We start from the raw sequence: 22,353 nt of genomic DNA, 5'->3' as shown, positions 1-22,353 counted from the left end.
CATGGAACTCGGTATTAGCAATGTAATCTATACCTGTTATCATTTCTATAATGGATAGTACTCTTGTGGGTGTTATGAAAAGATAAGAATTGCGTGTGTGGTTTTTATTTTGTTTAGGAACAGAGGAGGAAAGAGAAGTTAGAAAAAAGGAGAGAGATGATGTTAAAATCTGCCAAGGTAAGATTAGGTAGCTATCTTATGCAACTTTTTGAATAAAAGTCTGAGAAATTACAATGCTAGTTTTGATCAAGGTAGCTAAAATAAGTAAGTTTGATTAACCAGTATTTTACTTGTAGAATATGTATTTTAACCATAATAAGTCATGGCTGGGCTTCGCGAACGAAGATTTGGGGAGGGCTCTACCCACGTTTGTTGCAAGCACGTACCATAATAAATAAGATTGTTTAAAAGTGCTTAAAAATTGCATACCATGGCAGTCATCTTAAGAGGATGTTTCTGACTAATTAATATTAGAGAAAATGGTTTCAATTTGTTTTCAGCAGTCTTTTTGTTTTAGCAATGATTGCTTATTCAACCAAGTTACTGAATAACTAATAAAAAAGATAAGCTGAGCCTTTCTTTTGCTTTATTTTTGAAAACTGCCTAATAGTGGAGTGTTTCAAGAAGCTTTCAAAGGCAATGCTTTGAGTCTGATGACATCTTTTTATCTGTGTCATGATAGTTAGAGAGTCATAAGATGATGAACCTTTTCCTACGTTTATTTTCTAGGGTCAAAACCCCGCTGATGGCAAAGAAGAGAAATCAGGTGATGCATTAGGTTTTGCCTTTTTTCAGTACTGGTGGTTTTGGTTTCTTTAATGTTTGATGCATTATATAAACTCAAATGTTATCTTTATAGGTGCAAAAAAGAAGAGAGGGAGGGAAGATGGAACATATAACATCTCAGAAATTATGTCCAAAGAGGTAGACCTTAACTATAAATAGCTTGTCTGGATTTTTGTTGCACAACTTTTAATGGGTCAAGCAATTGCTGTGACATCTCTATTTTAGAGCAATCCTTTTTCTTATACATTGCTACCAGAGATCATCAGCCATCTCTAGTCTGTCTGTGAGGTATGACTTTCTTCCAACAAAGATCCATGTAACAAGCAATGTTTTGACACCTGTAGAATTTGGATGTTCTTTTGTTTTTTCAAGTCTTTAGGGAGGCAAGCTGTGAAGAGTCTACATTGCCAGTTGAATTTTCAGCTACCCTTTGTAATTGAGATGTATTCTCTGGTGTGTGGTCTGGTTTTAGAGGCTGTTGTATGATTAATGGTGTTGCATGGAAAGCTTTTAAAATATGTTCAGATTGCAGAATAAATGAAAAGGTCACATGAAATACAAATTATAGTAGCCTTTAAGGTTGAAAAGCCTATAAGCATGTTTTTTTTTTTCCCTTTTGTTTCCAGGAAATATTATCAGTGGCAAAAAAGAGTAAAGTGGAAAATCAGGTATGTCAGTGCATATTATTGCAGTTAAAGTGCATTAAGCCCAAAGGGAGGAAGGGCTTCTTATACTTTATAACATATTTCTAAACTTACCTGTAAATAAACATCTCTGCTAGTTACTGAAGTCCTGAATTAAAGTTTAAAAAGGTGGTTTGAATGCACTTAAATACTCATTTCAGAAATCAAAGGTGAATTTCTAATTTATTTTTTAAAAGACTGAATTTGAATGTATTTATACTTTATAGAATGCCTGTAGTTACAAAAATAAAAGAAATAGGAATTTACTAAAAAATATTTGTACTGGTGTTTAAGACCTTAAGAAATTTTTAAGCATTTAAGTGTGGAGATAGCGGGTGAGGTCTCTCTTGCTTTTGCTGCAGTTCAAAAGCTACATGCTTAGTTGAATTGCTTCCCAACATTCTTTAGAACACACTTCCAGAAGTGAAATAGCTGCATTAAGTGCCAGCTGCTGTGAGGAAGGTTTTAAGTCTGCTTGCTTTATGGGTGGAAAATTATAAACCAAATAGCTTCAGTAGCTGCCACTGCTCTTCAGTTCTAAAGGAGTAAAGAATCTAAAAGGTCTGCTCTTGAGTTGACAGATGCCCAAAAGAAGCCTTTGTGTTAGGGGCTGACTTAGTCCACTGTACATTAAGGCTGGTGTAAATTCGGGAAACATATCTTAGCTGGGCTTTGATGTGCATTCCACTTGTCATGTGTTCCTTGAACTTCCTTTTATAGGATGAAAGCTCTTCTGACAACCTGCATCCAGAAGACCTGCAGAAAAATGGAGACTCAAATAGTGTCATTAAGGATAGATTGTGTCAAGCTGTACGACACACTGCCAAACAATCTCTTGATCCAGTACGAAAATATAATGGACAACCAGTGCCTTTTCAGCAGCCAAAGATTTTTACTGGTGGTGTAATGAGGTGGTACCAAGTGGAAGGCATGGAGTGGCTAAGGGTATGGAGCAACTGTTGATGAGATTTAACTTCTGTGTCTTCCTTTCTGTCCTTTTGTGAGAGGTTGCTCTGTCGCTTGTCAGAATGGGCAGTGTCTGCACAAAGAACTGTGGCTGGAGCAGGTGGCTGTGTTGGCCAGGAGGTGCACCTTTTTACTGTGGTGAGGTAGCTATGCCCACAGAAGCTACTTGATTACATAAAACTGAAACATCAGCACAGTAACTTGGTCTTTTAGAGAGGGAAACTAAGTAAATGTTTTGGAGCTGGGATGAGTAAAACCTGGGATAATATAATGTGAAGTGCCTTTTGATATAACACTAAGTTACATACTTTCCTTTGATACTCTTCTGTGTTTTTGCACCATTGTCAGGCATATGGTGTTGGAATGCATACATCTACATGAGAATATCTGGGGTTTACCAGATGCTTGTATTTATTCATAATGGAGGGAATCATCCTCATTTGTAATATAAAATGGGCCTAGTAGATAGTTTCCACCTGTAGTACATTCCTAAAGATCTTTGTTTTTTCTGAAGGTGTGTTGATTCTTTTGCACTTACTTTTGTTTTTTTGCATATGCAGATGCTTTGGGAAAATGGTATTAATGGCATTTTAGCTGATGAAATGGGGTTGGGGAAGACGATCCAGTGTATTGCAACAATAGCCCTGATGGTGGAGCGAGGAGTCCCTGGTCCATTCTTAGTATGTGGTCCTTTGTCTACTCTTCCAAACTGGATGTCTGAATTCAAGAGATTTACTCCAGAGGTAAAAGAAATTAAGACTTTTCTTTTTCTTCCTTAGGTTTAAAAGCACAAATTATTTAATTTTTATTCTAATTCTTTGCCTTTTTCTCTGTATAGAACATTGGTTTAATTGTGGTGTTTATGTGGTTACTACACGCTGCCGTGGTTTGCTATGTATTTACAGCTTCTTGTAAGAGATCTCATCATTTCTACTGTCTTCTCTTTAGGTTAAAAATGAGCTTAGTTTGCCTGACTTGTAACCTCTTCTTTACAGATTCCACTGATGCTCTATCATGGAGCTCAGCAGGAGCGTCGGAAACTGGTTCGTAAAATTCATGGACGACAAGGATCACTCCAGATCCATCCCGTGGTCATTACTTCGTTTGAAATAGCAATGCGAGACAGAAATGCCCTGCAGGTATCTGAGTTCTCCTGGAAGCCCTAGTTCAGTGTTGTGCCTCATCACTGGCAGCAGTGCTTTTGAACGCAGTAAAAAAACTCGCATGCTGCCTGTACAATAAGTGTCATACTGTAGCACGTGTGCTGGCATTTGCTTCTGCTTCCTTGGTAGAGTAGTGCTGGAATTTAATGCTTAAGAAGTTCTTCAAACAGAACATTATCCGAAAAGTAAGCAGATAGTTACAGCCTACCTGCTCTTTTCATTACCTTTCTATTGGTGGTAGTTGGGGAGGCTTGGAATAAAAACTATAGTGTATAAATATTGTGGTTAACATCCAAATGGTTCATTCAGCAAGATGAGTTTCTTGTAGTTTTATTTTAACCACCTAAGCTTACTAAATGCAGTCACCATGAAGCAGATGTGTGGCATTAACTGTTTGAATTCAGCTCTAGGAGTGTGGCACAGTGAAATACAGTAAATAGAATCTTTGTAGGAGGCAGTATCAGTCTTACTACTGCTGCTTAATTCATTTGGCCCCTGTTTTGATGGAATAAAGAAAGCTAAAATTTACTGAAATAAAGCTAAAATTTACTGAAATACCCTTCCTTTTTGTAGCAGTGCTACTGGAAATACCTGATAGTAGATGAAGGTCACAGGATTAAAAATATGAACTGCCGCCTTATCAGAGAATTGAAACGTTTTAATGCAGACAATAAACTCCTTTTGACTGGTACTCCCCTGCAAAACAACTTGGCAGAGCTTTGGTCATTGCTTAACTTCCTGTTGCCAGATGTGTTTGATGATTTGAAAAGGTAGGTTGCAATCTGATAGTGGGAACTATCTCTGTTTGTTCTGTTTGAGCATTATTGTGACTCTTTAATTATTAAACTTATATCAGCTTGTGAAGAGCTGTTTTATGGTATGGTTGTAATTTGGTGTGATTTTTTGAAATGTGCCTTGCTTCACACTTAGTTGTTTCAGAAAGGAAGGAATTAATTGTCATCTCCATGATAGTGGAAGCTCAACTCTGAGCAAAGACATGAGCATTTGTGGTGAGAGGTTTGTCTTACCATAAGTGCCTGGTGCTGCTTTGAGATTCTCCTGAGGTGCTGGAGAAAGCTGTGTGAGGCTGGCAGACACAGGACCCACAGGTCCTTTTCTGCAGTGGAAGGGGTCAGGTGGAAGAACACTGCCAAGATAGTCTTTAGACTAATTTTGGAAAAAGTTACAGACTAGATTGAATATAATAGATCACAGTGAATATTTCAACTTAATGTAAGTATTTTTACAAATCACTTACAACCTCAAGCATCTGAATTGACAGGTGTATTTCAGAAATTCCTCCTGTACACCTTCTATTCATGATGGATATTAGGGCTTTATTTTTCTTAAATCACAGGATAAGAGAAGAATAGTATACTTAAATAATGAAGAATAATAGCTGCGAAGGTACCAATTTTTTTCCCTTCTTTTGTTTTTATAGCTTTGAATCCTGGTTTGATATTACCAGCATTACAGAAACTGCTGAAGATATTATTGCTAAAGAAAGGGAGCAAAACATCTTGCATATGCTGCATCAGGTTTTCACTTACCCTTTGTGTTGTATTTTTCACGGTTTATTTTTAACACTAACCATTATTATGAAGTGTTTAAAAATCTTGTTTGTGGAGCTGAATTTTGGGTCTGAGGTTTTTGTTGTGGCACTTCTGACTTCGTTAGACTTGTGGGGTTTTTTTCAATTTACAGCACTTAAAAATGCTAAAGAAACAATATAACTCTTTGATAATTACTCATTTTTATTCTGGAATTGAGTTGAATTTAGTCATACTTAATTACAGTTTACAGGCTTCAGTTTGTCAAAAGATTTAATTGATGGATATATTTTGTTGAAAGATAACTTTGAGAGAAGTTATGTAACTTTTAGGTGTCAAACAGAATACCTTTTGACAAACTAGTTACATAATGTGCCTGTCTTCAGGCTAACACTCAAAGCTTTTTTTTTTTAAGAGGGTGCGTGGAAGTAAATGCTTACAGACCTATCATTTTCCTGTCAAAGGCTGACAGTGAGAGATCTAAACTGTGTCTTCTATATATAATTGTTGATGACTATTTATTTATTTTGGTTAAAGGTTTGAGACTTTTCCAGAATAACTTGATTTAGGAAATAGAACAAGCAAAATGAGCTGTCTCATAATAAAATTACTTTCAGTTATTGGAATTTATATGAAAGGTCTGTAATGTAGTTACTACTACACCCTTACTAAACACTTCAAAATTTTTAAAATGTCAACGGATGTGTTGTTTCAACACGTCATTACCAGCATGTGAGTGAAAGTTTTGGAGTAGGCATCCATATTAAAAAATCAAATATATGTGCAAATTAACTCCCTTGCCTTAAATTGGCAAAACAGCATTACATTAGTAGGCCTGTTTGTGTCTTGTCTTGTTTGTTTTTTTTTAAACTAGCCACCTTGAGAGTTTTGAGTAGTTGTAACATCTGCTCACCATTTCAGATTCTGACACCTTTCTTACTGAGAAGACTGAAATCTGATGTTGCTCTGGAGGTTCCTCCTAAACGAGAAGTTGTGGTATATGCACCGCTGGCAAAGAAGCAAGAAACTTTCTATACTGCCATTGTAAATCGCACCATTAGGAAACTGCTTGGAAATAATGAGGTATCTGCTGATACAGATGTTAGAAATGTGCTTGCTATTAGTAGTTTATAGGTGAAACCACACTGGTATTCATTACTCTTGTAACTAGACCCCCTTTTTGCTTAAATTTTTAGTCTGATCCTTTTGTTATCTATTTTGGCAGTTACTGTGATAGGCCTGTGGGCACAGAACTAAAACAATAAAGTGTAAATATGTTCTTGATTACTTGTAGCTTGAGGGGGAAAAGAACACAGTTTTCATAAAATTGACAGTTACAGCTTAAAAGGTATTAATGTGGCTTTTTAAAATCAAACAAACTTTCAAAATCTACAATTAAAAAATTTACAATCTAAAATCTACAGTTTAAAATTTAGGCTGCGTTTTCTACTTAGCCAAACTCAAAGCTTCTGAGTCTAAGTAAGTCTTGCATGATGTACATCACTGAGACCTCTTTTCGGCTTTGAGAATTCTTGGGTCAGCACAGGCCTTCGAGTCTGAAGCAAACTGCTGCTGATGGAAACGTTCTCATTTCCCACAGGAAGAAGTAGTTGAATTGAGTCCTACAGGCCGACCAAAACGCCGTAGTCGAAAAGTGGTTGATTATTGTGAAGAACATAGTGGTTCACCTGATGACTTGGAAAGATTGATCAGCAAAATGCAAGAGGAAGTAGAAAAAGAGAGGTGCCTGCCCCAAAAGATTCTTTATTATACTGTCTATTTGCCTCTTAATTTGCTTCTAGAGCTTTGCTTATTGAAATTGATCAAGAATGCGTTTAGTTGTTCACTATCCTTGAAGCTTTATGCTTTGTTTCTTTGATTTTACCTAGTATTCACTGAGCTGTGATAACAATGGTTAGGTTGTACCATCACTCACTGACTCATTAGAGTTAACTTCAGGACATTGTTGTGGTTTAACCCCAGGCAGCAGCCAAGCCCCACACAACCACTCCCTCCCTCCCTCCCTCCCTCCCTCCTCCACCAGCGGGATCAGGGAGAGAAACGGAAGAGTAAAAGCTGGAAAACTTGTGGTTTGAGATAAAGACCATTTAACAAGGAAATTAAAAGCTGCTCACACAAGCAAAGCAAAACAAGGAATTAATTCACTGCTTCCCATGGGCAGGCAGATGTTCAGCCATCTTCAGGAGAGCAGGGACCCATCACATGTAACAGTTACTTGGGAAGGCAAATGCCATCACTTCAAGCGTCCCCCACTTCTTCCTTCTGTTAGTGGCTCATAATTGGTTGAAAGTCCCCTGGGTATAAGGAAAACCAGGTTAATCTTTAGGGTTGAAATGCATTTACTTTGCTAGATTTTTACTGTAGTCCAGTGTGGCTTGCAAGAAGAGACAATTAAATATGTTTGTATTAGTTTTATGGTATGTATGGATCTATGTCAGAGACAGTACTTAGATGTAGAAGAGCTCAGTAGCTGTATTTTGTTGTGAATCCTGCAATGTCTACATGTGACTGAAATGGGATAGGCAGAGAGCTGATTGTGGAATATTTTATGTGTTGCTCCACAGGAGATCTCTTCATGTGTTCTGGAGAGGGCTTGGTTCTGTTCCATTTTGTGCTGGGTGACTTGCACAAGCTAAATTCTGCAAATTACTACTGACTGCCCTTTTGTATTTTAAACCAGCAATGGCACATTGTTGTGCCTTCATTGCCAAGTGTGGCACTATAAGAAGTTTGGTTTGGTAATAGCTTTACTAATTCTGAGGGATTTTGAGGACATTTGATGCAGCATGTGAATCCATTGCTTGATTTTGTTGTGGTTTTTTTTCTTTTAAATATTTGTAGCATAATGACACTTTCAGTACTAATAAGGTGATGTATGTTTTCAAGGCCAGTGGTAGAAGTGAGCATTCCCATGGATTCCGAGGTGAACCTTAAACTGCAGAATATTATGATGTTACTGAGGAAGTGTTGTAATCACCCCTATCTCATCGAATATCCGTTGGATCCTGCTACACAACAATTCAAGGTACATATTTTAAAAGCACTAGAGAAAATGTATTTCAGGCATTAAAAAGCAATAGACTGTGAGCTGATGGCAGTAAAAGAATGACCTTTTCAATGTATTTGGCATATGCCTCCCTGTTGAATTCCAGCAGTATATTGAATCATTATTTGAAACTTCCTGCAGCAGCACTTGCAGAGGCCCATTCAGCCTCTCTGCTTATTCAGTCCTTGCACAGTTATGCCGTAGTGTCCTTTACTATGGCAGCGCTCCTCTGCTGGTGGGAAAGTTTAGGAATACAGTATCTGAGTTCTGTTGACTCCAGGTGCTTTAGAGAGTGCCTCAAGATCTCCTCACAAGAGTTATTTTTTGAAACATGCTGACCCTTGGTGAACTGTTCATGACATAAACTGTACACACTGCAGGAGGTGCAGTGGTAACATTTAAGTGTGAGTTGTTGAAGGACTGAACCAAGTACAACAGAGTCTCTGCTTAGAGAATACAGTATCCCTTCTCTTCCTGAAAAGGGGAAGAATCCAAGTTATATCACAAAGGCCAGATGGTACTTTAATCTACACAAAACAGTTGGCAATATAGGAAAGTATGAAGTAATTTAAATTGGAAGAATCTTGGAACAACTGGGCATTGTGTGCACGTTCTAAATGTACGTTTGTGGGCATGTGTAGTCATGTTTTCCTATTTACCTGTGATAACAGGTTCAGCTCCACTCAGGAGCAAGCAAGTTTATCAGTGTAAAGTTAGTGTATAGAAAGCAGATACCCCAGTCTGGGGGGGTGAGGGAAAATTAGTTAATCTGTAGAAAATGCAGACCCTTTGACAGTTGACACCACCTGCAGGAGTTAGTACCTGCTCAGCCAAACACATTCAGAATTATTCAAGGTAGCTGCTGTATGGTTCAAACCTTAGTTTGTTTCTATATCCCTGCTCTTGGCCCATAGCAAGAATTAGATCTAACAAACTCTTGAGCAGAAGAGGGGTTTAAGGCCACAGTGTGGAAACTTGTGCTGTGAACTTTTACCTCTTGGCTGATGCGTAGTAACTTGCTCAGCGGTGCCTCCTTGTGTCCAGTAGGTGGAAGCCTTGTGTCTTAGTTACAAGCAGGGAAAGAAACATCAGTGTTCTTCCATGAGGAAAAATTAACAACATCAGGGTTTCTCCTTCTAGAAATGGGATGAAAACTAATTAGTTTTATTTTTTAAATTATTTGGGCATATGAAATGCCCAATTTTGGGTTCAATTTAGTTTTATCATGATTTAACTGATTCAAGGTCATTTGCTGAAATTAGTGTTGCTTCCAAACTTAGGCTTTTAGTTAAAAAGGTGGTGCACGTTTGTTTCAGTGAGAGGCTTTCAGACAGCTGTTTTTGATGCTTCTGAGTTGGGGAAGCCTTTGGTATCCTGCCCTCCTAATATATGATCCCATCTTCCCTGTTCCAAGGTTGATGAAGATCTAGTAAAGAATTCAGGCAAGTTTCTACTCTTGGACCGAATGCTTCCAGAACTGAAGAAGAGAGGACATAAGGTAAAGCTAAAGATTTGTTGCTGAAGGGGGTGGGGGAGGGAGGAGATACACTTGTCTCCTTATGAACAGAAAATTGTATTGAGGAATCTTTCTGGTTTTTTAGGTCTTGTTGTTCTCACAAATGACTATGATGCTTGACATTTTGATGGATTACTGTTATCTGAGAGACTTCAAATTCAGTCGATTGGATGGCTCTATGTCCTACTCGGAGAGAGAAGAAAATGTAAGTAGGTGTACATGCCCTTCAAGAGTGTTAGCAAATTCTGCTTGTCCCTGTGACACCGGAACATGATTTTGTACAGTATTTTGCCTTTAATAGGCAAAACACATCTATGTTGAAAAGTGTCTTCTGCTTTGATATCTGCAGCACAGAAATACTAAAGCAATTAGGTGTGCTACTAACCAGTATCTTGGGGTATGCCTGGACTGGTGGGTGCTCATATACTCTGTTTCCACATTTTTTTTCTGTGCCACTGATGTGGCTGAGGAAAACTGAACCCCTAAACACTGAGGTTGCTACTGTTAAACCTGATTTGTAAAGAGGAAAGGCTAACTAACATGTCAGCAAGCTACAATGACTTTTATTAAGCTGGTAGAATTTTCTACTGCAAGTTCAGCAAGGCTCTTCTCAGTTCCATGATTTGCTGGTGTCCAGGGAATCCCAGAAGTTATGGGTCTTTTAGAGAGCCTGGGTGTGGGATAATGGTTTCTTTTTCTCTGCTGTGATCAAAGTCCTGAAAATTATATACACTCTCAGTTTTCTACCAGAGTGGCTGAAAGTTACAGTCATGTTGGCATTAGACTCTCATTGTATCCAGAAGTAACTATGTCTTTAGACTTTGCCAGCTTGGATGATGGACACCTTGCTCATCACTGGATGGTAGATCACGTGGAAGTGAATGTAATTTGGACCATACCTCACTGTAGTCATCTCCACTCTATGTGTTAGACATGTCACTGATTGGAAGCATAAGATAAGAAAACACAGTTGTTTCACTTCTTGGTCTTGTCCTGTCCCAGGTGCATGCAGTGTTTTTTAAAGGCTCTGACAGCTTGTGCTGTATTTTATCTTTTTAAATGTAGGTCTTTCAAAATAAAAGATAAGCTATGGTGTGTTGGATCCATCTGCTTTTTTTAATGGATGAATTCTCTTCCAGATGCATCAATTTAACACTGACCCTGAAGTCTTCCTGTTCTTAGTGAGTACAAGAGCTGGAGGCCTGGGCATTAACTTAACAGCAGCAGACACAGTTATCATATATGACAGTGACTGGGTATGTTGACAGATTGTTAAACGATATGTGTCATACAATTCTTTCTCTGTTGCTGCTTTTGACAATCATTTATGAACCCCTTATGGCATAGACCATTTCTATAACTTTAAAGAGGTGTTACCTGAAGATAATAGTATGTAGTGTGTGCAAACATTTTGTGAGATAATGCAGCCTCATTTGAAAAGTCCTACATTATTGAATACAACATTACAAGTTGGTTTCTAAAACTAGCCTGTTTGCCTCTGAGTTACCAAAAGCAGGAGGGTTTTTCTGTTGCAGATACATTTCCTTCTTTTGATTTATTACTTAAGTTTGAATGTATCTGGACCTTCTATGGGTTCCCTGTTTACAACAGCTGCCATGTTAGTCCCAGTCCCTTGAATTTCCTCCTGTGGCTTGCCACATGTGTTTTAGCTAGCTAGGATTGTACTGTTCCTGTATGTCTGGAGGCTGGGAAGAAGAAAGCTATGGAAGTAAATGACTGAGGACCTCTTCACTTTGTTTTAGTAGACAGTGCTGCTGTTGGCATGACTGTTCAGATTCAGAAGAGCTAAAGCACCTTTAGAAATGCCTGAAAACTTTTAAAATACTTTTCTTACTCTCAAAAAAAATTTCCACAAACCTACAACTAGCACTCTAATCTAAATCTCTCATTAAACACATCTATATGGTGTAAACTGCAGCACAGGGTGCAGAAGCACCCAAGCTGGTGGGTTCTTCTGCCTGTGCAGCTACAGCAGCAGAGCTTGTCATGGATGAGCTTAAGAGTCAAAAGATTCAAGAGTCAAGTAGAGTTCTATTACACAATGTCTCTCCTGCCTACTGCTTCTGCTCTGACTCTCAGCTCACCATTGAAAATGCTGCTTGTGATATGTCCCTTTAAAAAAGGATAATGGCGTAGCTGAATTGTTTTTAACTTGTTTCTTTGTCTGCTCAGAACCCCCAGTCAGACTTGCAGGCCCAAGACAGGTGTCACAGAATTGGTCAGACAAAGCCAGTAGTTGTTTATCGTCTTGTGACAGCAAATACTATTGACCAGAAGATTGTGGAGAGAGCTGCTGCCAAGAGGAAGCTGGAGAAGCTGATAATCCACAAAAGTTAGTATCTTTCTCTTATGATGTCATGTCAACATGTGTTGCTTCTTCAAATCTCAAGCTGTAACAAATATCAGCGTTCTGTTTGCACCTGTCTGGTATAACCACAACAGACAAGTTCTGTTTGAACAATGAAACAGTGCTGAATAGAACAATAGGCCTTGGTTTCATGGATGGGCAGTGGTGATTCTTGATTATATAGCTGGTCATACTCAAAAGCCTTTAGAATGTGATTGGTTTGAAGTGTCTCAAGGATAAATTTTTCTCATATAGAATCTATATGAATTCTGCTTTGCTTCTGCAGCTTACTCTGTGACATTTGGACTGTAGTTCTGCATATGTAGCAATTTCAAACATTAAGCTCTCCTGAAAAATTGCAATTCTTGTGACTTGGTGTGGGCTTCTGAACAGTAACTAGTCTTATATTAGGAGGTTAAAAAGTTCTCATAGTTCTTATATTCTCATATTAAGGGGAAAAAAAGGCATTTTCATGAGGGCATAAAGGGGCAAAAAGGCCACACCTCTAACTGCCTACTGCATGGTGCAATGCTTGTCAAGCCTAAGCTGTGGTTTGTCTCTGGTTTTGGATTATGTTAGCTAATCTTTGTTAGATGCTTACTTTATCCTAGCAGTAGCCTTCTTTGTAATGCCTTTGCCACTGCTGTCCTAGTATGACTGCTGAGACTGCCATCTGACTTTTTATGGGCATGTTATTGACCAATGTGTTTTTTTGTTTGGTTTGGGTTTTTTAATGATTTGATTATGGTCCAAACTGAAGTTAAAACCGAAGTGGCACGATGAGCACACAAGAGCACTTGAGGAAGATGAGTGCAGAATGGGTTGTAATAGTATATTCCTGCCATATACTGAAGTATATAATATTTTATGTGGGTTATTTGGACTGACATCCAGGTTTGCTGTAAATAGGTACCAGCATAGTCTCCAAGAATCCAACCTGTGTCACGGTATTATTTTGTCGTGTCTGTCCACTAAACTGAGGGCTGATCTCTCTGCAAACCAGCACGTACCTTTCACATATTTACTGTCCTGCGGTTAATGCTGCTTACTTTGTTTCAACCAGCTTACAATACAAAGGGAACAAACCTCAGCATCCACCATCTAACTTTATTTACAATGTTTTTGCTGTAAGTAGAACTAAAGGCTTTTCTTCTCTGTGTGTGCGTGTGTGCATGTTGAATTGGTGTTTCAATCAGTTCTTCTGCATACTATATATATAAATACATACACATCATAGAAAGTGAAAGGCCTGCATGTAAACCTTCATGTCATCTGAGTTTTTCACCAGTTAGACTGTTAGTGTAAGGTGTGTTTATCTGAGGGCTAGAGCAATGAAACATAGCATTAATTCTGATTTGCAAGAGTAATTTGTTCAATACTTGCATCCAATATTGATTTAACTATTTACATTATTTGTTCCAGTCTCTGTGTACTTTCTTAAAATTTCTTCTTTCTACAGATCAGTTTAAAGGTGGCAGATCTGGCCTAGCACAGTCAAAGAGCTGCCTGGACCCTCAGGAATTAATAGAATTACTGAAATCCAGAGACTATGAGAGGTATGCAGATTTCATGTTTTCTTGGACCATGAGTTTGTAACTAGTAGCTTTCAAGCAGCTATCAATAGCTCTCTTGTCTCAGGAAGTGGTATGTGGATCTTCTTAGTACAAAGAACGTCCTTGGGATTCTGCTATGTGGGAAAACTGACTATGCAATACTAACATGCTTTTATCTGTATTAAGAAAGATTATTTCTTCTTCAACAGGGAGGTTAAAGGATCTAAAGAAAAAGTAATAAGTGATAAAGATCTAGAGTTACTTTTGGATAGAAGTGATCTTATTGGTAAGTCTGAGTTTTCATCTGTTTTCTTTATTCAACAGCAAATTCATATTTTGTAAGAGTCTTTATAGTATATAGTATATAGAAAGCTGCCATAACTTCACTTCCCTACAGCTGTGTTATTCATGTGGAAAAGGATATTTGGTCCTTTGCTGACATTTTCAGTATGGTTTGCTGAAGAAGAAATAACAGAACTTAAAATTACTCCAGAAAACCACATTCAGGCATAGTGTGCCCTGAGCATACTGTGAATGAAAAGCATAGATTAGGAAGTGTTCTGCAAAGCAACTTTCAAGGAAAGTTGCTCTAATTGATCAAAATAGAAATTATTCTTAGTAAAGATTTATTTCAGCAAACTTGTTTAAAAACCTCTTTTGATACGATTGTATTTCAAAATATAGTCTAACATTTTTTTGGGAAATAAATCAAGCTTTTCACCGTGGCTTGTCAGTGGATCAACTATTTAAAAAAAAGCCCAGCCAAACCACAACTTTTTTTTTGAGGTTGTCTGCAAATTCTTGTGCTTGATCAGGCCAAAATACTATTAAAAAAGCCTTAACTTTCCTGAGAGAGCAAAAATTCTTGTCCAGTTCATAGATGTAACGTGCTTTTGTAAGATTAATAGATTTAGTATGCCTGGTTTCCTTCAGCATCTTTAGCAGAACAATCCCCAAAGCACAGATGCAGAAAAAAACCCAGTCATTACAGAATTTAGAAGTAAAAATTATAGCCTTAAATAAGTGTGCTGTGTGTAGTTTGCATAAAATAAATCTGCCTTAGGAAATTTTTGCTATATTTTATATAATTTAGGAAAAAAGTTTAAGACCTTGTTCTATAAAACTGCTTATGTCAGTTAACTGACTGCTGATATAGAAAATTATTCTTGGTGCATGGATAATATGGTCTACCTCTATCTTTACAAGTTCAGACTTCAAAACAATCTAATTTCTCTTTTAAAGTTGAAGAAGGTGCCATTTATTTTGTGTTATTACTGTGCATCATATTTATCATGGTTGCTTTTTTATTTCTTGGCTATACTAGCAAAATAACTATAATAAAGTTGTCAAAAAAGTTAATACGAAGATATTAGTCTAGCATTATGTACTGAATATTTACTGACACTAACTGCAGTTAATGCTTTAGAAACTGAAATGCCACCTTCCACCCTGATAAGCCATAATTGTTAAATTTTATATGAATAAATAGGTTTTTATTAGCTTTAAATTCACTGGAAGGGCATCATAGTGATGGCAAGTGCTAGGAAAACAAGTTGCAGGTCTTTAAATTTTAGAAAAGAATATTACTTATCAGGGCTGTAACTTTTTCTGTTTCTCCTAGTAATTTCACTAAATAGGTTTACTGCATTCTGGATTTTTTTTCTCTGGAAAATGAGACCATTTCAGGCAGCTTTTAGAACTGTTTATTTCCGTTCAGATTTAGCCAGAGATGTTGGAATTTTTTTCTAGAAGTATACAACTGAAAAATATTTTCAAATACAAACTTAGTGGCAAACTGTTGATGAAGGAGCAAAATTATTTAATCAATTGGTTTTCCAAATCCCAAGAAAAAATGTGTCTGCTATGTCACTCGTTAATGTTGACCTTTGTTTTGTTTTAATCTTAGATCAAATGAAGACCTCTGAAAAAATGAAAAAGGAAAAAATGGGTGTCTTCAAAGTCCTGGAAGAGTCATCAGAGTCCAATGGAGAATGTGTATTTTGATGTGCAAATGTGGCTTCTGTGTAGTCTTTCAGATCTTCCAGAGATGTCACTTACACCTGATCCTTGATGCTGACTTCTTTTACAGCCTCGTTCAAATCCCTTGTGTTCTTCCAGTGAATTTTAACGTTCTAGAGTATAATGCAGGTGATAGTTTGTTGTAGCTTTAGTAGACTCGCACAAAAAAATGAGCATATTTCACACTTACAGCTAGTTCTTGTGCTCAGTGGTAAAACCTGGCAGATTTGTGTTAAAAAAAAAATCTTCCTGTGGAAGTCCTAAAACATCATTTATTTTCGTTTAAAATGTGGTGTCAATTATGGTTGTACTTGGGAGAGAACTTGCGCCTTTGTTCAAGCCATTTGTGTAGCTTCTGTTTTTAACTTCTGCTAATTATTTTGGTTAAATAAATATCTGTTTTGTTCTAAAGGTCTAGGGATTTTGGCTTCTTAAATAAGCAAAGCTTATTTTGTGTCCATTAATTCACACCTTCCTACTCATTTAGCACATTAGCTAATCTCACATTTGAAAAACCAACCAACCCCCCCATTAGCATGGTACTGCTGGATCCACCACTTGCCTTTTGGTGAAGAAATTTTTCCTAATATGCAATCTCAGTCTTTTCTGGTGCAACTTGAGGCCGTCTCCTCTTGTCCTGTAATTTGTTACTTGGGAGAAGAGACCAACACCCACCTTACTACAACCTCCTTTCGTGTAGTTGTAGAGCGTGATGAGGTCTTCCTTCTCCAGGCTAAACACCCCCAGCTCCCTCAGCCACTCCTTGTAAGACTTGTGCTCCAGACCCTTCACCAGCTTCTTGCCCTTTTCTGGACACACTCCAGCACCTCCATGTCTTTCTCATTGTGAGGGGCCCAGAACTGAACACAGTATTGGAGGAAACAGGCAGCTTTTAAACTTTCAGCTCTGGTTTGTGAAAACGTCATCCAGGTGTCATTAGAAGCTGCGGTCACGGAATTGCAGCTGGAGCTGTCACACTTGCAGTTGTACTAGTTATGCCAAGGTATAGATACCACTTACCTTATCACACTGCAGAAAATAGTTTTCACTCACTTCATGATCATTTGCTCTCCACAGAGAGTAATCTGTTGGCCTGATTTAGAGAAAGTTATTTTGTAATAGAGATATTTCGCCATACCTTTCTGAGGGGACAGCTAAATCTGTTAAGTTAATGAGTAGGCTGGCTTTGACCTTTGCCTGTTGAAAGCCCTGTTTTGTCGTTAATTGCCGAAGACAAAAGTTGCTATGTTTTCTGCTCAGTTACTAGCCTGAATAATGCAAAGTCCAACATATGCTGGCTCCACTTGTACTTGCATTTACACACTATGGTTCTCCATGCAGCCTTTAATTCTAGTGAGGACCTATACAAGATTTAAGAGTAAATGATTGTGCTGGTTTTGGCTGGGGTAGAATTAGTTTTCTTCACAGTGGCTGGTATGGGGCTGTGTTTTGGATTTGTGCTTAACACAGGGTTGATAGTATAGAGATGGTTTTGTTATTGCTGAGCAGGGCTTGCACAGAGCCAAGGCCTTTTCTGCTTTTACTGCCACACTGGTGAGGAGGCTGGGCGTGTGTAAGGGGCTGGGAGGAGACATAGCTGGGGCAGATGACTTGAACTGGCCAAAGGGATATTCCGGACTACATGGCATCATCGTCAGTATATAAAGTGGAGGGAAGAAGGAGGAAGGGGAGACATTCAGAGTGATGTGGTTATGTGCAAAATAAAAGAGTTTTTACCCCAGATCCAGCACAACTAATAACAATTGCTGCCTTCCTAAAAATGCATAAACTAGCATTAATGCTAATGGTAGCACCAGTGAAATGGAGAATTTATCACTGTTTATCAGTATGTGGAGCTTGATGTTATTTAGAGAGACTTTGCAGAGCTCTGGCTGCTTTTCTAGCCCTCCTTCAGAAAGTGAAAGCAATGCATATTTTTTGCTTGCTGTAAGGGAGGAGCCTCATATCCTCAACCCTTTTTTTTTTGCTCCAAAGGTACTACAAATATCATTGCTTAAAGCAAGCATGGTACCTTCTTAGCACAACCTTGCATTTCTTATTCCTGCAGTCCAGAGTAATGATTGCACTTGCTACACCTGAGCTCTGAAGGGGCATTGGTGCGCTGAATGCCTACAGGCAGAGCAGGGCGTGCTCCAAAGGGGGCTGGTGTTTCAGAAAGCAGCCTTTCTTCCTGCAGATGGGTGGTGGGGAACACCACAAGGAAATGCAATAATGAAAATGTGAGGATGCTATGGGTTGGGGGTGACTGATGCTAACAAATTGTTCATTGTGAAATAATGTCCCCCTGACTGTTCATTAGAGAGAGAAAATATTTCAGTGGATACAAGACAAATTATTGAAGCATAGATTTATCCTGGTGACTTGGAAGCAGTGCTCCTGTCCTCTCTGCACCCAGATACATCCAGCTCTTGTTCTTCTATCTTCTTTGTGGATGTTTGAGTTCTGAGACCCAAATGCACAGAAATGTGGGGTCTTGGCTTACTCATGTGTTGCTACTGTGTATCTATTAGCAGGTTTTCTTTTTCCAAAGTTTTTCCAGGTGATGACAAGAAAATGTGTGGTAAGCTCATCTAATGTTAGAATATATTTAATGGCATTTCACCAGCACTCAAATGTACTCTGTACATGCTAGCATCCAGGTATTCTTACTTACCTGCCTTAGCAATGATGTTTGAGCTGCCAAGACCCCGCCTTGACAACAACCTGAGCCATTAGCAAATGAAACTTGCATGTGAGAACTGGAGCAACTGGCCATGCTGCTCAGTGGTGTTTTGCTGGGATAAGGGTGGTGCTGATGGTGTGGGCTGTGAGAAGGGGACAATGAGAGGGAGGTCAGTCTTGAAGATAGTGTTGGGGTTTTTAACCCATTTCTGTCAGTTTTATCTCTTGGGATCAGCTCTGTCAAGTTACTGCCACCAGCAGGGTCTTTTTAACTGTGTAAACAGTTTTAAAAATAGTGATTCCTGTTCAGGTCAGAAGAGAGCTTTGCTACTGTCCCACACGAGTCCTCTTCAGCCTGCCATGGCCTGCAACTCCTCTTGCGGCTGTGCCGTGTGGAGGGGCTCCCACCAGCTATCAGGGAACAGCAGGGCACAAACATCTACTGCACAAGGAAAAGGGTAATGTGGCAGTGGCAGGGAGGGACTGCAAATGGAAACCCAAGTAATCAGTGTTAAAAGTGACAGATTGTGCTTTGTGCTGCGCTGCCCACCTTCATGAGACAGTCCTGACAGGATACTCGTGAACTTATAAACTGCCCAACACACTTCACATAGGAACCTGCTACGTATTTCTTACATTGTTGTTAACCTCTGAAGCAGGCAGCTCAGTGTGGTTGCAAGGCATGAGTGACCCCATTTAACCTATCTTGTTATTGTTGACAGACTGCAGCTGCCAACTGTTAAACTCCAGAGGAATTTGGAAAGTCAGACTACAGTGAACACTGCAGTTGTCAAATATTTTGTCCTGCATCATAAAAAATAAATACATTCCTTTTCTCAGCCAGCTACAGCAAAGACTGATCAAAGTCCTCCCCAAGTAATGAATGTGAATTGCCTCAGTTAACCCGTTCCCACAGTAATAAACTGGATCAACACTGGCATCCATGTTAGAAACCTACACTTCCAGAGCTATCCTACAAATCTTTTGTAGTTCCCGACTCCTGGGTCAAGCCCCACACAACTGGTGTTTTCCCAGCACTGCTGCCAGCAGGAGCTCGGACAGGCGATAAAGCAGCGGCTCTGGACAAAGCAGGGCTTGTCCCCTGTTTGCAGCGCTGGGGTGGGGAGGGCAGGGGAAATGGCAGGCAGGGCTCAGGCTCTTCCGTCCTCACCCCCAACGTGAGAGCAAGCTCAGGAGGTTATCTGGAATGAGCCCTCTTTTGCTGACAGACTTTGTAGTGACTTTGCAGGTGCTCGTGGGCTCAGCCCACGCTCCAGGGCCGGAACACAGAGCACCAGATGGCCTCGGCAGCCGGTGTTCTCCCTGAGCCAGCCTGCTGAGAGCGGGCAATGTGGAGTGTGCAGTGCTGGGAACAGCCATGGCCCCACAGCGGGGCCTGAGGCTGGTCTGCAATGCAGCCAGAGCAATTTGTGCCTACAGGGTTCTCCTTCACCCTGCAGGTCTGTGCTTTCCACCGCTGCACTGGCTTATTGTCCAGTCTGGCCACCAGCACTGCAGCACGGAGAGCCTTTCCCTGCAGAACTGTGCTGCAGAGGGGAGGGAATTAACCCCCATTAGCAGCAGTGAGGGGAGATGTCATCCCAGCAGGCCAAAACACCCCTCCACTCTCACCTTGAAAAACAAAGCCGCTTGTGTTACTATCTGGAGTTTGTGCAGCTGTGTGTGCCACTGCACAGAAAAGCCAGGCTTTTCCCAGGGATGAGCTGGACAAGGAGTTTGCTGGTTGAGCTGCGGCATCCTTTGTTGCTTGCCACTGCCCATAGAAGGAGCCTGTGGGGATGAACTAAATTTAGCTGGGTTGGTGAATTAGTCCCCTCCCCAACATGCCTAAGAGCTGCACAGGTTATCTGAACAGCAGGGGGTTTACAGCCTTGGTGACAGGTCAGCTTTAACTCACATGAGGACTGGCTTTGGCGTTGTGGTTTGAGTTTGGGTTTTTTGTTATGATTTGGTTTGGTTTTTTGGGTCTTTTTGAAAGGCAGCTGTGCTGTGGTGAGATTAATTGTGAAGGAGAGGGAACAGAGGGCGCAGCAGTACAGCGTTACTGAAGACAGCCAGGACTTTTCAGGACAGGGACATGACCCTGTTTGTAGCTGTCACAGACTCACCCGCTAACCTTGTGCCTGCCAGAGAGGGCCTGTGTGGGGGTTACAAACTCTTCTGTTTTCAACCACTGGCAATTAGTTTTAAGGGAAAGATGACGCTACATCCGAACTGTTAATTTTTATACCATTAGGAACAGCCAGCATCTCATTTAGGGGTATGAGCAGAGAAATAACCACTGCAGAACACCTACCTCTGTGCTATATGTGGGTGGAGGTTCTGCTGCTCAGGCACCATCAGCCCCTCGTCCAGTGCACAAGGGGCATGTGCTCCCCTGTCTGCATCAATTGCAATGGCACCCTCCAGCAGCTCTGCACAGCAGCAGCACAGGGAACAGGGTATTCCCTTGGGCAGCCACAACACCAAGGACTGTCCCAAATGTCTGCAGACACGAACAACTACGGCCATGGGGTCCACTCTGAATTGGATAAGGGATGTGCAATGGCAAGAACCGCCCCCACCAGCCTGCACCCAGCCCCAAGGGGGAGCCAGAACAGGGACTATGGCCACTCAAACCTTCCCCTCTTTGCTCTAAGATTCCCTGGTTTCCAGCAAGCATCAAGTGAACATTTTTTCACAGAGCTGTTTCTGACTTTGGGGAACAAAGGGACACCTGGGTGATGCAGCAACAGGAAACATTGACATGTCTGGTCCCATCATCATGAAGCAGTGCTGCACACAGAGGCAGCTCTTGGCTGCCTTGCACAAGGGACAAGCCACCAGTGCGACCACGGTCTGAGGCCTGGCTGTGCCCACCTGGCCCTTGCTGGGTGCCAGCAGGCAGCTGCTCACAGCCAGACCAGTCTGACTCAACTTTGTAAATCCCTCCCATTATTCTCCAGGATAAACACAGCCAGGCACTGGGCACCTCTTTTGCTGCCCAGGGAACCCCAATCCTGTGCACAAGGGAAACAGCAGAAAGCGGACACTTCTGCTTTGTGGATTCACCCCGTTTATTGAAGGCAAACAGAAGGCAAATAACGGGGACATAGAAGAGTTGTAATCTGACTTTGGCCTCTGATTTTCCTGTGTGACTGACAGCATAAAGGAGGGGGGGGAAAATCTGTGTATTAAAAAAAACCCCAAACAGTGAAAGAGGGGATGAAAAAATGTTGGACAATTAGTGACATCTTGTGAACAGATGGAGGATTAATAATGACAAGGAAATTCAAAGCCATGCCTAGCATTCCTTATTGCAAATAAGATTCTGCAGGGGGCAGGGATAATGCTTTCCAAAGAAAAGCAGCAGAGGATAAACCAACCACATTGGCTTTGTGAGCAGCACGATTTACTTTGGGAAGACAGTGACCACCTCGTAGCCCTCTGGGGGAACCACCCGCTCCCGCGCGTGCTTCTCACAGTAGATTTGGTCTTCCACGAAGAAGTGTCCTTTCTGCTTGAGATTGGTGCCACAGTCACTGCACACGTAGCACTCGGGGTGACGCTGCTTGTCCCGAATCTTCACAAACATCCCTCTGGGGAAGGAACCAGCATCCCTCAATGCCAGGTGCCCACCACCATCTCCCTTTTCCTCAGCCACCTCCCATCCAGCCCAGACCCACATCAGCCCTGAAGGTGGACCATTTTCTCCTGCTCCTGACAAGTCAAAGTATAGGCTCTACCTCTGGTCAGGCAGATGTTAACAGCACTTTTAGAAGCCCAACATGTGCTGGCATGGCAGCCCTCATCTAGAAGGTGTTTCCCAGCACTGGCCTGCCTAAGTTTCACCGGGACAGTCCTATCACCTGTGGTGACAAGAATTACTGTGATGGCATCTTTAGCTGATGGCTAAAGCATTCGAATGCCCAGGATCAAACGGCAGACCATCTGGGGGAGCAAAATCCAGGTCCAGGTGCGTGCTCCTACAGGAGAGCAG

The 22,353-nt window shown here is 40.5% G+C and overlaps 2 protein-coding genes across 2 annotated transcripts in view; one reads left to right on the top strand and one right to left on the bottom strand.

Annotated features, from left to right (window-relative positions):
- Positions 1-141: 141 nt before the first annotated feature.
- HELLS (helicase, lymphoid-specific) lies at positions 142-16,103 on the top strand. Its single transcript, XM_017807120.1, has 19 exons — positions 142-177; positions 730-766; positions 860-924; positions 1,413-1,454; positions 2,190-2,414; positions 2,996-3,178; positions 3,431-3,574; positions 4,175-4,368; positions 5,040-5,136; positions 6,070-6,231; positions 6,749-6,891; positions 8,056-8,194; positions 9,630-9,713; positions 9,817-9,936; positions 10,871-10,987; positions 11,925-12,084; positions 13,559-13,655; positions 13,862-13,938; positions 15,559-16,103. The coding sequence occupies exons 1-19, from the start codon at positions 157-159 to the stop codon at positions 15,654-15,656; spliced, it is 2,205 nt and encodes a 734-aa protein (XP_017662609.1). The 5' UTR covers positions 142-156; the 3' UTR covers positions 15,657-16,103.
- A 5,306-nt stretch (positions 16,104-21,409) lies between these two features.
- PDLIM1 (PDZ and LIM domain 1) overlaps positions 21,410-22,353 on the bottom strand; it is a 43,383-nt gene continuing 42,439 nt past the window's right edge. The window contains exon 7 of the mRNA XM_017807191.1: positions 21,410-21,952. Within this exon, the coding sequence (XP_017662680.1) occupies positions 21,766-21,952 (187 nt within the window). The 3' untranslated portion in view covers positions 21,410-21,765. The remainder of the gene's footprint in view (positions 21,953-22,353) is intronic.

This window comes from Lepidothrix coronata, unplaced genomic scaffold, assembly GCF_001604755.1.
Source record: "Lepidothrix coronata isolate B3197 unplaced genomic scaffold, Lepidothrix_coronata-1.0 Scaffold17, whole genome shotgun sequence".
In the NCBI taxonomy this organism is placed as follows: domain Eukaryota; kingdom Metazoa; phylum Chordata; class Aves; order Passeriformes; family Pipridae; genus Lepidothrix; species Lepidothrix coronata.
The sequence above is the reverse complement of the archived record's forward strand: the minus strand, read 5'-3'. Positions and strand labels throughout refer to the sequence as shown.

Coding starts and splice junctions, on each gene's coding strand:
- HELLS (XM_017807120.1), top strand. CDS start 157: ATGATGTTAAAATCTGCCAAG. Junction 4,369..5,039: donor GTGTTTGATGATTTGAAAAG/GTAGGTTGCAAT, acceptor TTGTTTTTATAG/CTTTGAATCCTGGTTTGATA. Junction 12,085..13,558: donor GAAGCTGATAATCCACAAAA/GTTAGTATCTTT, acceptor TTCTTTCTACAG/ATCAGTTTAAAGGTGGCAGA.